Consider the following 14,486-nt stretch of genomic DNA (forward strand, 5'->3'; position numbering starts at 1 on the left):
GGTATCCGGATTATTTTTAGAAAATTTTGACGAAGAAAAAAACTTAATATAAAATTTAATATAAAAATTATATTAATTAAATTAGCAAGAAATTCATATATGAAATGTATGAATAAATAACATAAAAATAATTTTAAATTAGAAATTTAATGTTTTTCTCTGCTATTGTACGTAAATTTCTTTCATAGGGAAGAGAAAATTGAAAACCGACTTGTATTACTCGTGAAATATGACGATGAATTAACGGTAAGTTTAAGCTTGCGTGCTGCGTACAAAAACTTCGAAGAAGCACAATCGTTTCCTCCTTGCTACAAAATACTATCGTAGACTATCGATCTAGAACAGCGTAAACACCATGTAGGAGACAGTAGGAAACGAGAGATAGATGCGCCGCCGGGTCACAAAGAAACTAATCTCCAATACAGCGTAATGTAAAGGTAATGGCCTTTCGAGGTGGAAAAAAAACGACCTATCAGAATACGGTCAGCGCATCTTTTGCATCACAAACGGCGATCTTTCAGTAAAACTTGGTCGGACCTCATCGAAACCTCGTAAAAGACTTTTCGGTAAGACGTGAACGACATGGAAAAGCTATCGCTTTAAGCACGACTCATACGATCCATAGAATGTGAAATGTAGGTTCTTATTAAGATATAAGCTTGATTCGTGAAGAAGATCTGTTTTTTCAATTTATTTAATCATTATTTAACGTGATCTTCAAATAAATATTTTTTAATTTTAAAAAATGCTAATGCGAATTCTTAATATATTAACCTAAATTAAATACGATAAAATATTTATCTTTATCTGTATTTGCACAGTCCCATTTTGAAAATATAAAATTAGATTATAATTAAGAAGAGAAAAAAAGGAGCACTTTTTTTAGTAGTGTCAATATCAAAAAAACGTTGCGAAGATCTATCTTTTCTAATCTTGACAGCATATTCGAAATATCAACGACGTCAATTCGCGTGATATGGCATCAATGATATCTAATAAAGCAACAGGAATAGGGCAATACTGCAAGAACTTCCTTGATGAACATTTGCAGAAATTTTTGATAGTTGACAAATTTTCCTCACGTACATCAAATTGACGATCACATAATTATTTCTTTAAGTAACGAAATTTTTTATGAAAGTTTAGTAAAATTTTTACTTTATAGTAAAATATTTGATGAAAAAGCACTTATAATAAAAATTCGTTTCCATATAAATATTACGGACACAAATCCAGGCTTATTGAATTATGATAAACCGATTATGTAAATATTATATTGCGATAAATATTATATTTGATTAAATATTATATTGCGTGATTAATTGTATCGTACTGACTATATTTATAATTTATTAACCGTACAAAATTATGTGTCGATCGCTTGCTTGATATCGGCGTTTCAGAGATAGTATTGTGACGTTGGTACGAAAGTTGGTCATGATGGTTTGCCTTCGAATGTCCTTTTTATCGCTTTGCAAGGCCAAGCTACGCATCTTTTTCAAATTCGACACATCCATTTTACCTCTTGCGATAGAATCGAGACATGGTTCTATGACTCGGAATGACAGCTCCGCAAGAATGCGCCCGGTCATCGCAATGTGATATAAAATCCGAACGGCTAACCGTGACGAGGAGAATTCTCCGGATGAAAGGTGTGCTGTGTGACTTATCGATCGAACATCATCGGGGTGCACCGTCGACGTTTTTTAGAGCGTCTCTTTATGCAGATGATGCATCGATGCGATCGCAAATCGATATTTACTATTAAAAGTAATTTATTATAAATTAAAAAATGTATAATTTATAATAAATATAAAAATTTATAGCAAAAAAACATTTTATATTTGTGTCAAAACCGATCAAGTCCTTGTTAAAATTTTGTGTTAAATTGGTATTCAATATTTCTTAGCGTCAATATAATATTATATAATTTAGCTAAGTGATTGAATGACATAAAAATAATATATTTTGAAACATAAATTCTGAGATAAATGAATAAAATACACATATTAATTTAACATACTATAAATATTAATTTTACTGGAAAAAATATGCTTCCATAGTTTGCTACAAATTGTGTCAGTGTCATATTTTTATATTAATTTGTTTACATGATATTTATATTATTTTCTGACATTTTCATTTTGTTTTTGTATCAAAAAGTAACACAAAAATTTGAATGGACCGCTTGAGACACATAAAATGTGTTAAGTTTAACACAAATTTGCCAACTACGTAAAGAATTAAATAATATGCAATTTCACGATGCTAAAATATCACAGGAAATTACGGAAGATACTGCTAAGATACTGTCAAGTTATTAAAGCTTGCTCACAAAAAAATAACTACTATTTATTTTGCGGTTATAAATATACGGAATGTACATTGTATTCTTATGAATATTTCTAATATGTAATAAATATTCTTTTAATGCAACTATTATAAAACCGCTTGTAAATAATTGGTCGTGTTTTATCAATTATCGATGCTTTTAATCGGACACCGTTGCACCAGCAATAACGCCATATCTGTGGTTCGTCATCAATTTTTTTCAACTTAATCACGCACCTTTTATTACATCGTGATATAGCTTTATCGAGCAGTTCGACGCAACACGTGTAAACTCGCGTAAACGAACGTCCGATGATTAAAACTGTCTCTCGCCGATTTATTTTTCCCCGCACGCTGCTGTTTTATGTGTTTGTGTCTCGCCATAGCCTGTAAAATTACATTTGCACTTCGTGATCGCAAAATCTCTCGTGATGGACAATCGCGTATTTTTCCTGAAGAGAAGCAGGTGCGGCGATATTTTATCAAGCGCGTATACACAGATACATACGTGCAAAGATGTCCTTAAACTACCTTGAGTCTTCTTGAGCGAATCTTTAATCGATATTTTAAGTTACATGATACTCTTAGAACTACGATGTCATTGTTGAACTCAAAATTGCTTTCTGTTGCAGAAGCGCGAGCCAGAATACTCGGCCAGGCTGACATCTACGTGAAGACCGGAAGTCTTTTGACGTTGACGTGTCTCATGTCGCAAGGTCCCCACGATCTGGGAACGGTAGCTTGGTATCGAGGAAGTCAGGCGGTGGTGACATCATCGCCATCAGAAAACGACATCGAAACGGAGCCTCGTATAACCGTCGAGACGGAATGGAGTGACGCCCTCACGTCGAAGTAAGAATGAATGATTAACTTTCTAAAGAATTATTATACTTAACTTGATTTGAAATCTGTCATTTTTAACAATAATTACACTCTAAATTTCTTACAGTAAAATCTTACTCCAAGAGAGTGAAAATGCAACCATTCTTAAAAGAAAAAGTGAAAATATTTCACTTCTTGAAAAAGAGACAGTTTTTACTCTTTTTAAAGTGAATTTTCACTTCAAAAGAGTGAAATCTCACTCCAAAAAAAGTGAGATTTTAATCTAAAAAGAATGAAGATCTTTTTTTCAAGAAGTAAAATATTCTCACTTTCTTTCAAGGCATTTTCACTCTCTTGAAGAGTGAGATTTCACTGCAAGAAATTTAGAGTGTATACAATAAAATTTATGCTGTACTACAGAAAAAAAAGCGGACAAAAATTTGTTCGATATGATTAATCGTTTCATAAGTAAACCTCGTATACGATTGTATATCTCTCTCGCGACAGCGTATACAATTATTTCTATTTTAAATATCAAAAACTTAGTTAACTCGTAACTTGTTTGCACGCTATGAACAAAATAGAAAAAAAAGCTCGTCATGCTTGTCGCACATTTCAGTGTCGTCACTTCCGCACAGAGGAAACTCTCATAAACGTGCGCACCCGTGTGATATTGTTATACGGAGTGCTATTTAATTTTTTACACCGGCTCCAGTCAGGCGGATACATCGAATAAATAAAAAATAAGGATCACGCGCGCCATATATTTGCGGCCGTCATATTTTAACGCAGTTTAAATATTTCAATTTTTGTCACAGCACCACTGGCGCGTTTTAAAAGCTGGATTCTACAACGCGACCAGGCGGGTGTTACGCCCTGAACGATATGCACGTTCGCAATTTTGTAAAATTGTTCAGCCAAGGACTCGCAACGCGATAACACGCTTACAATAAGCTCGCGTTAAAATAAGCTTGACCGACGAACAGTTGGAAAACGTCATGAAGTATTAAAATGTAATATCAATCGCATTCAGCTACTTTTTTTCTTGCGCCTTCATCAGGCGCGGTCAATATTCGTCAAGCGCGATTGGTTTCAGTCGTTCCTCGTCAAAGCAGTTTTTTTTTCTCGACAATCCTTTTCATCGAAGCGTCGCGTGTATAATATTTCATCGCACCCGCTGTAACCATATCTTTTTCGAGCTGCCGGCGAAATAAATAAATGGTCTTCCGCTTATCCCCTCCCGCGCCCAGGGGAAATAATGAGAAATAATGGCGGGCTGGGGTGGTTGTCCCGCCGGTCCTACACGTCGTCGTGGCTCTTTGAAAAACTGATCCCACGCTCAAATTAATTTATTTCGAGATACCCGTGGCTTCACGGGACTGTAACTACCTTAAAAATATGCGATACGTATACCGTCAAAGCATTCGTTGGTAACAATGATGACAGAAACTTTATTCCATCCATTAAAATGTACAATTCGTTTATGCGCTGTATATAATATGAATGTTAATTCAATACTGCTGTAAATCCATCTTCTTGTAATTTTTAAAACATTAATAGGTATTACTAATGTCATATAATTATTTAGCATAAAATAGCAATGTATTGTAGATATTTAATATTTAGCGACGAAATTTAATATTTAAAACTTCTTCTTTTTTCTTCCTCCTTTTTATGTTAAGCCTCTGATCTGTGTTACATCTCTCTTATATATACTTATGATGCGCGCGCTGATTATTCAATTGCCACAAACGTGTGGGACCTACAATTTTAATGCTGGTTCCAAATGGTGAATTTTTCGACTGGTGTTTCTGTGGGCAAGGATACTCTCGGCAAGTTGCCGACCTTTTCAGACGACATGAGCGTAAATATTTTGGTTCCTACCAGGATCGAACCTGGAACTTATCTGACATGATAGACCATTGCGCTGTCTGCCACGCTCGCGCTCATTTAAAATGTAATATTTACAATTTAATAGTTAATATTTAAAATAAGATTTAAATATTTTGCATAAAGAATCATCTCTTTCTACTGTTTTTCCTACTTTTGAACGTAAAAAAAGTATTTCAAGATTGTTAAATTTACACGGAAAGAATGATTTCGCTGATCTAAAAAAATATACGCAGTTACAGATCTGAAAATAATAATTGTGTGAAAATAATTTTTGTTGGGAAATAATTAAAATAAATTAAAATAATTATAAAAGAAACTCAAGCATGATGAGCAATGCTGCAATAAAGCAGTAAAGTTTTGACATTTTAATCAGTTTGAACAACCTACATACCTAATTATTTAGTTCAACAAAATTATTTTCAAATCTGTATCTATAATTAATGGGTCAATTCTAAGTAGGATCGTAAGATCCGTAACCTGTTCTCGTAAAAGTTATAAGAACTTATGACTGATCTATTATAATTTTATACGTATACATCGTAAGACGTACAATTATTCATAAATATCTACGATTTCTTGTAAATTTTGGCTAGTAAGAAACTGTCTATAAAAATATTGTATAAAAGTATAACCACATAAAAATTCTTACAAGAATATGTTACAATCCTTACGATTCTGCTTAGAATTTAGGCATAAATCTTCAGATACTTTAGCAAAACCGTTCTTTACGTATATAGACATACAAAAAACTGCATTTAAAAATACAAGTATGTATGAACTGCATATATTAAAAAATGTTTGGAAATACGAAAAAACAGCCACTCGTGTAATTAATGCTCATATCTCATTTCTCTACTCAGAATTCAAGATTAAAGTATTCTATTGAAATTACTTGATAGAAATGAGGAGAGGGTAGACATCGCGACGCTGTGGCGTCACATGACATCTGATTATTCTAATTGTCCCGGGCGGATCCGAGACAACAGGGTCTTTTGTCACGTGGCCCGCGCACCGTGAAGACGCATCGGACATGCCCCGCATTTCGGGCGACCTGGCTGTTCAGCCAGGTCGCTTGTGTCGGTCCGAATATTGCGCCGCCATCACCATCGTCGCCGTTGTGTCCGCCGCGCGACGTCGCGCGTCCGTTTTTGGACGTGATTGACGATTGTCACGACGATGCCGTTACACATCGCGCGGGCAAATTTACGGGGCCGCAGCTCAAGAAGCGAATTAATTGTCGCGCAGCTGTCGGCAACTTCCGTCATGCAAACGTCCGCTTTCAGTAAATTCGATGGGACTGTCCGAAAGTACAGCGAAACGTTCCCATAATGATAGTGTCGTTGATGTAACATGATTGGTGGTACTTACATTTTCATACGCGATATGTTTGTTAAAATTAGATACGTCTAATCCTAATCTAATGGTATTTGCTCCAAAATTCCTTTAACTGATTTATTCTGTACTTACTTTAAATTGATATACGTATGTTTGTTTAAAATTAACATAATTGAACGATTTTTTTTTTTTCATTTTGGAGGTCAAAGTATACGAGGAATAAAATTACTTAATTTAAAATTATATAAGGTTTCGAAAAACATTTATTATGTAAACAATTTTTCACAGTACAGTTGAAGAAATGTTCGAATTTAACTGTAATCGACATTCGGCAAATAAAGTTAAACGTAAAAGGAAATATCTGCAGTCTTCTTTTAAATTTTTTTAAATGAATAAAACTTCTCTATAAATTCGCATTCCTTTTTAATTCATGTCAAATTTAAATTTCCGAATAGAATGAAATGCATGAAGAGTTTATATGAACATTATATTATCCGGCAATAATATTCCCAGAATATTTCCAGAATAAATACATTATTCACATTCATAAAGAGATATTCAAATTAACGCGAGGAGTTAATCTACGAACCTGATTTTCAATCCTGGCACTGGTTTTAATCCTGAATTTCCATACACGCGCATAAATCGTTGGTGCTCTCGATAATATTAACGTGTTAACCGGATAACGTTTTATTCCGTCGTATCGAGATTATCTTTCCTTCTACCATGAAGATGGCGATTCTCTGTCGAAGAGCTTAATCCAGCGTTGCTATACATTTTCATTACTCTCGAACTGCATTGAGTCCACCGTTATGACTCATCGTCATACTGGCATCGTAATAATTATTTCGTGGTACATCCAGTTCACGGAATTGCGGTAACCGCACGTGGAATAGCGTTACTGTAACCTTAAGCGGTGGTTATTGGTCCCACGAGTGCGATGCATTACATTGCTCGATGAAGCTAGCTACTGAAATACGGGAAGTAAATGAGTAATCGATAATCTATCGGGAACGACGCGCTTCTTCACGTGACGTTATATATCGTGTAACGGATATCCCTGTTATCTTACGTACCTGGCAAAACTATGTGTCGCTTCTTATCTAAAAACGATAATTATAAACAGCACGTGAATATTAGAAATACGCTAATGAGAATAATTAATGGAAGATGATAATTATTAATATTTGTAATCGACAATTTGTATACTGATGATATTAATTAAAACTTTTCTCAAACTTTTACATCTACCTCTTCTCTCTCGCGTTCATTGAGAAAGACGCGTTAAGTTAAATCTCCACAATTCTTTCTTCCCCGGTATGTTTAAATTGAAAATTTAACAAAGATAATTATTGAACTAGAAACGATAAAAATGTGAAAACTTTTGAGTAATTTTTTTATTCGATTAACAAAGAATCGCGAGAGAATTCCCTCTTGATAGAATCATTTGGAATCATATTCGGACCGGTTTTCCAGCTAGTTTGCCGTTAAATTAGCTGACTGTTGATTAACTTTTGCTTTCCGCGACTTTATCGCTCGCGCGTGTAATTACATGTTTATCCCACTCGCGATTAGTGCAACGCAACCGTACAGTTTATTAATGTCTCCGCGTCGAGTTTGGCTGCGATTTTCTTTCTGTACACTGAAAAAAAGAATCTGGCTAGCTATGAAATGAATAAAATAATTCTGCCCAAATGTTTGATTAATATAATCAAAAATAATTTTACTTTTTTAAATATTTAATAGGTGTTACCAAACATAACGCCATCACTCGTTTGATATTAAATATTTAGGAGAGTAAAATTATTTTTGGTTATATCAATCAAATATTTGATTGAAATTATTTTACTTAACATTTCATAGTTATTACCAGACTCTTTTTTCGAGTGTTACGTATCGAGCGTTCAAATCGATATTCCATATTCATATTTGAGGAATTGCGTTCTCATCGCACTCGCAAAAGCCTTCCGCCACGCGATACACCACGAGAATTCGAGCTCGTTCCAATTTCTATTGGCCCGATCAATCTAATTTGTTACATAACAGTAACGAGTCTAACAAACAAAATGGAAAAAGAATGAAAAAAATTCTCTGCTCTCTCCAACTTGCTCGATTATTACCGTTGAACGAGTTGATTGAAGTTTGGTCGAACGCAACGTAAACCTTCTAGTGAAAGAAATTGACGACTATTACGATACATAGCTATATAAAATTTATATCTGAAGACACTTACGACAAAGTAGTGAAATACAAAATTTATAATTACGAAATTTTCCGATAAGATGATAGGAATTATTATGATTCTATAATATGTTGAATAACTTTTAAATGTCTTTAGATATCCAGCTTCTCTTTCCAATACTTTTCCAATGCTTTTCCATTGTTTATATCTTTTTCATTACCAGAGGCACATAAATTTGTTTAATTATGCTCCTTAGCAGCATTTTGATTGATAGGAAAGTGTTTTATCATATGGTTATTTTTATGAAAGTTATAAATGGATATGGAGGAAAATCGTCGATATCGACAAATCACTTTATTTTTCTTAAACAAAAAAAAAAGGTTAAGAAAACTTTAAATTCATAAGGACAAATTGAAAAGTGTCTTCTATCAGATAGTATAAGCAGTTTTTATAATACTGTATGCAATTTTGCAATAATTAATTTTTTTCGTAAGATAAACAAAAATGACAAAATGGGCTACATAACTGACACAGTAGGCAGTAATGCTACGTATTCTTATTCTTTTTCTTTTACAGGAATTATCTGTATGAAGTACCTACAAGTGAATGTATATAAGATTTTCTAGAATCTTTTTACTTCGTTACAAAACATTATTGAATTATATGCATATTTACTTTATGCTGTTCTGCAAGATGCAAATATATAACGCGATAATTTTTCAAGAGTTTTTCCATATATGCACGATTGCCTTCAGCTCAGTAGAGCTATTTGTCACTATAAAGTAACATTATAAAGATTAAGTTAAGCTTACAGTCTGTTTTACAGACAAGTGTGGCGGGTTACGCTGCACCTCAATTTTAAATTTAAAATTTAAAATTAATTAAATTAAATTTAAAATAATATTATGAAAAAACTAAGAGAAAAAATAATATAAATAAAACTGATTAGGAAACTACAAGCATTTAAAACGACATAATATTATCAATAATATAGTCGCTATTATTTAAACTACGCAACTTGCAAAAAAATATCGTAAGAATTTTATTTTTGCATTCGTAGAATTCGTTTTTAGCTGATTTGGTATAAAAATAAACTACAAATATACGAATTATGAGTTTGTACTTTTTTAATTAACTAAACTGATCACGATTTTATTTGCATTAATAAAGTGCAATAGTTAGTTTCTGAAAAATAAGAGGATGTCGTTTTAGGAGATCTATGTCAGTATCGGCGACTTTCCTCTATTATACTGCAGTCAGTTATTTTCGTAATGTGATGTTTTAAAATTAAATAATTATTATTTAATAATCATTATTTATATAATCGATTTTGCAGATATAGTATTTTCATTTTTATAAAATTATAAATTTCAGCTAAGTAAGTGATTAGAATTCTTATCTTTTTATTATTTTGTTTATCAATTATTGTTTAGTAATCATGTATAATAAGTATGTTTTTAAAATATGCAATTTTTGTATATTTAAATTGCATACTAAAAACGTCTTTTATATTGCGCAGTTCATTAATAATATAAAAATATCTCTAAAGCATATTTAGAGATCGTGCAAATTATGAAATTTACGTGCATATCAGAGATACCTTTGGCAAAAATATATGTACGATGCACTGTACAGAGAGAATAGGTAATTGGATCGCTATCGCTATTAATGTCGTGGTTAATTATTACTAAATTAACGCTAGTTTATTGTTAGTTGTGTATTAATAGTTATTTTAAATGATCCTGTACTTTATACTACTCTGAAACTATATGCCGCTAACGTACGTGATATCAAAACAGTTATGTAGAACATATACACAACGCGATTACGATCTTGATGAAAATTTTATAAATGCTTTTAAATATTCTATATTAACGTAAAATGATTTCATGATACAGTAGATTACGAAATGAAGAAAGTGTAATAGTTTTATAGTATAATTATGCACATTAATTTCTCTAGAAATACATTTAATTCTATTAAATGTATATCATTTTATAAAAATATATATCATTCCGCTATTAAAAATGGCGGAATGGTATATATTTATCGAATTTATATATGAAAATGTTTATATTTGCAATCAATTTTATGTTTGTATTTTATATTTATTATTTTCTAAAAAATTTTATATATTTTTATCTTTTGGAAAATGACTTTTCTTTTATAACATACGAAGCGAGACGAAAGAAAATCCTTCACAAAGTAAGCTTCAAAGAGCTAGTTCCATACATGGCATCCCTAACGACCAAGTAGTAATTTTCTGGCTCCGTATACGTCACTTCTTTCGTCGTATCTTATCCTTTTTGGTTAAAATTAATGCTCTCTAATTTTAATTGAAGTCACAGTTTTAATGAAGCCGATATGCGCAGATAAACTGTTCAGTAAAAGAAAAATGAAATAAAAAATCTTTACTTAGTTACCTAAATGCTCAACATCCATTATTAATACAATAAAATGCAAATTCATTCGTATATAGTGTGTATAAAAACGGTAAGGCTTCGTAGTATTTCTCTTATGACACTAAATGTTGTTTTCTTCAAAAGCGGCATTTTTCACACTGTAAAAACAGCGCAGTCTTTAGAGAAATTTTTTAATTTTACATTTAGGATAAAACTACTAGATGTAGATCAAGCACAAATACCGGATCACTTTTTATATTTAAATAATTACAATATTTTTTATTAAATGGTATATCTCACAAGATTCTTTAGCATTTGTTTTATCACATTCAAATGTCAATTGAATTTAATTTATTAGTGACACACATTTTATTGATGTCATTAACTAATTAAATTTGAGAAATTAACTAACGTATGTATCTTTAAAAATTTATTCAAAGTGTAATATCATAAGAATTGCCTTTTATAGTAGGAAGTAAAGCATACGATTTCATTGAAAAAAAAATCAACGTTATACTCAGTTGAGATTAAATATGTCCGCAGATGTTGCTTAATCATTATGTTATAACAATAGTTTTATTGTAAAAATTAATAGTAACTTATTATAAAAAATGTTTAAACATTTGTCGAATCTTACAAATGCTATCCCGAAAAGATTTATTTGTTTTAAGTATCAAAATAGATTATAAAATAATATACATGTCTATATATGTAAAAGGTGTTACTATTCGTAATTTAACTGTTTTTATATTGCTAAACGTTTAATTTTCATCAATTTTTTTAAATTATCATTGATTTTTATTTGTCACTAATTTTAAATAAACTTGAATATGTTAAATTTGAATCATTATTCACAATTAGATTCTAGAACTAGATGTGGATCATCAATTATAATTTTGTTATACAGGGTATCTCACAACTATCGAACTATTTTCACTTAAGGACATATTTTTGAGATAATTTTGAGACGAAAATTTTAATACAAAAATGTCGAGGTTACAATAATTTTTTGAATTATAAGCTAACTTTAAATGCTTATATAAGTAAAAAAATTTTACTTTTAGAGCCTCTATTATTATTTCTGGATTCTTTTAAACATTCTAATTAAAAAATCCTAATACGAAAATATCGAGACTATAATAGGTTTCGAACACTATCTTTAATCAATTATAATACAAAAACTATTATAATCTCGACATTTTTGTATTAGGATTTTCGTCTCAAAATTACCTCAAGAATACGTTCTTAAGAAGAAATTTGGTAGTTGTGAGACATCCTGTATATATTACGATATGCATGGGCAAATTATTTTCACATTCTTGCGAGATGTAGTAACGCCATCAAAAAGGATAAAGCATTTGGTGCGCGATCAGTACATGGGGTCTAATTGTGGATAATTGTCATTACTTTGTTTAATTCAAATTAAAATATATAAAACGGTAATGAAATGGAATAAAATTATCCATAATCTTTATGATCCATCATGACTATTAAATATTTTATTAATTATTTGATATTGTTCTAGATAAAAAAATGAATTTTCTTTAAAGAATGATCCACAACTAGTGGTTTTACTCTATATTGCATTTACCATGGCCGATTTAATATAAATGATAATTACATAAATCATCAAATATGCATTGTAATTTACGCGTTTTACAACGTAGCGATAAACTGTATTACCTTTTGTGCGGCAGATTGAGGATCACGCATGCGAAGCTCTCTGACTCCGGAAACTACAGTTGCGTTCCTACCGTGGCGGAGGGAGCAAGTGTCAACGTACACGTGATCAATGGTAAGTCCATCAGAAATACCATAACTGATCCACACGACAAGATAATCCGTGTACATGCGTCGATCACTTATCCCACTATCCTGTAGGGTTGCTTCGATACACCCGACCTTTGTTTAACCCAGTGCATCAATCCTTTCACGCATGATGTATCCTTTACTGACGATTTAATCTTCTCGCACGCGTGCGTACAGGAAATTAAAATTAAAGCGGTACTACTTCTGGCCGAATCGTCCGTAATAAATTTCAATTCTCGATCGCTTAAGTAAGTTAAATTTAAGTTGCCGTTGTTTTATCTGATCGATCAATTTTGATGTCAGTAATTGATTGTGTTCTATTTTATGGACTTGCGTACACACGCACAAAGGCAAATTTTATTTTCTTTTATTTCTATTCTGCTTTTATATCTTCGCATTGAATAGAAGCTGGAGAAGTAGAATAAAAGGGAAATAGAAAACTAAAAAGTTTACAAAATAAAATGTTTATTCTGCTCTGTTTTGATTGCAATGTAATATGAATCTTAATTATTGTAACAAATATTTATCGCGCATATATGTGATAATTTTAAATTATAAATATGTAGAAAATTTTGTTTACTTTCTCTGAACAAAATGAGCAATTTAATGAACTGTGTGTAAATCACACACACGAAGCACATTGTCGACTTATTGCTCGCATAACTGTTGTTTTTCGCGAGCGTTTTTCCGTTCGCCTTATGATCATCTGGCGACATAAAAATAGCCTGATATCGCCCGCAGCATCGCGTTTTCTGGCTGGGTCTACAAAAAAGCGCAATATCTAGCAAGGAAAGACTCGTGAAGATGAAAGGGAGAACGTGCAGGCCGTTTAAAAGGCGGGTTCTCTCTGGTGGTTCTCATAGGCGATCGAACTCGAATTACAGTCGATTGTGAGAAAACCTCGACCATCCTCGACCCTCGTTAACTGTCTCGTGGTTGACAAAAATTGCAATTAATTAAGTTACAAATAGAAAAATATTTTTATTATGCTACTCTATTTTTCAATAACTTTCTACTTTTATAATTCATTCATTTGTATTATTATTATTATTATTATTATTATTATTACTTCAAGATTTATACAAATTATATAATTAAACAACGCTATTTCAGTTTAAAATATTATCACGATTAGTCGCTACTCATTTCAGTGTAAAATTAAATGATAAAACCGTTCAAATTTTATTCATTAATATCATTTCGTTATTTTTTCATATTTTTTATTTATGTATTTTGCATCTTTATTAATTTTGTTATATAAGGGGAAGGGGAATACAAAATAAAACTCGATAAAAATTAACCATAAAGAAAAATTACTTTTTTTTTTAGAATACTCTTGTCGAGTTGATCAACATGAAATATAAAATACAAATAGACGCACGAGAAATTGGGATGATACGCCTATAATTTGCAAACAGACCATCCCTAATATCAGCTACACTTAATGTACTATTTTACCGTCGGCTATTATCTTCCTTTTACTATGCCGGTTCTAACGAAATGTAATTCAATTCCTCACCGAGATTCGATCCATTCGGGTCCACCCACCTTTTCAGCAGTGGTCTTTTCATTCAGCCAAATTCCCGAAGGATTCCCGTTCCCAAGTTGTACCCGAAGCACGTACAGTATGCGTAACAGATATTTTTCTATAACAAGCCACCCCAATCTGATTATTTTGTGCCTCTTATTGTAAATCCGAAAAAGAATGAGAT

The 14,486-nt window shown here is 31.8% G+C and overlaps 1 protein-coding gene across 1 annotated transcript in view; it reads left to right on the forward strand.

The window, feature by feature from the left end:
• The window catches only part of LOC108752198 (lachesin), a 393,798-nt gene that overhangs the window by 336,658 nt on the left and 42,654 nt on the right, over positions 1 to 14,486 (forward strand). The window contains exons 4-5 of the mRNA XM_018492871.1: positions 2,964 to 3,183; positions 12,663 to 12,760. Of these exons, the coding sequence (XP_018348373.1) occupies positions 2,964 to 3,183; positions 12,663 to 12,760 (318 nt within the window). The remainder of the gene's footprint in view (positions 1 to 2,963; positions 3,184 to 12,662; positions 12,761 to 14,486) is intronic.

The sequence above is a fragment of the Trachymyrmex septentrionalis genome, unplaced genomic scaffold (assembly GCF_001594115.1).
Source record: "Trachymyrmex septentrionalis isolate Tsep2-gDNA-1 unplaced genomic scaffold, Tsep1.0 scaffold59, whole genome shotgun sequence".
NCBI classification, from domain to species: domain Eukaryota; kingdom Metazoa; phylum Arthropoda; class Insecta; order Hymenoptera; family Formicidae; genus Trachymyrmex; species Trachymyrmex septentrionalis.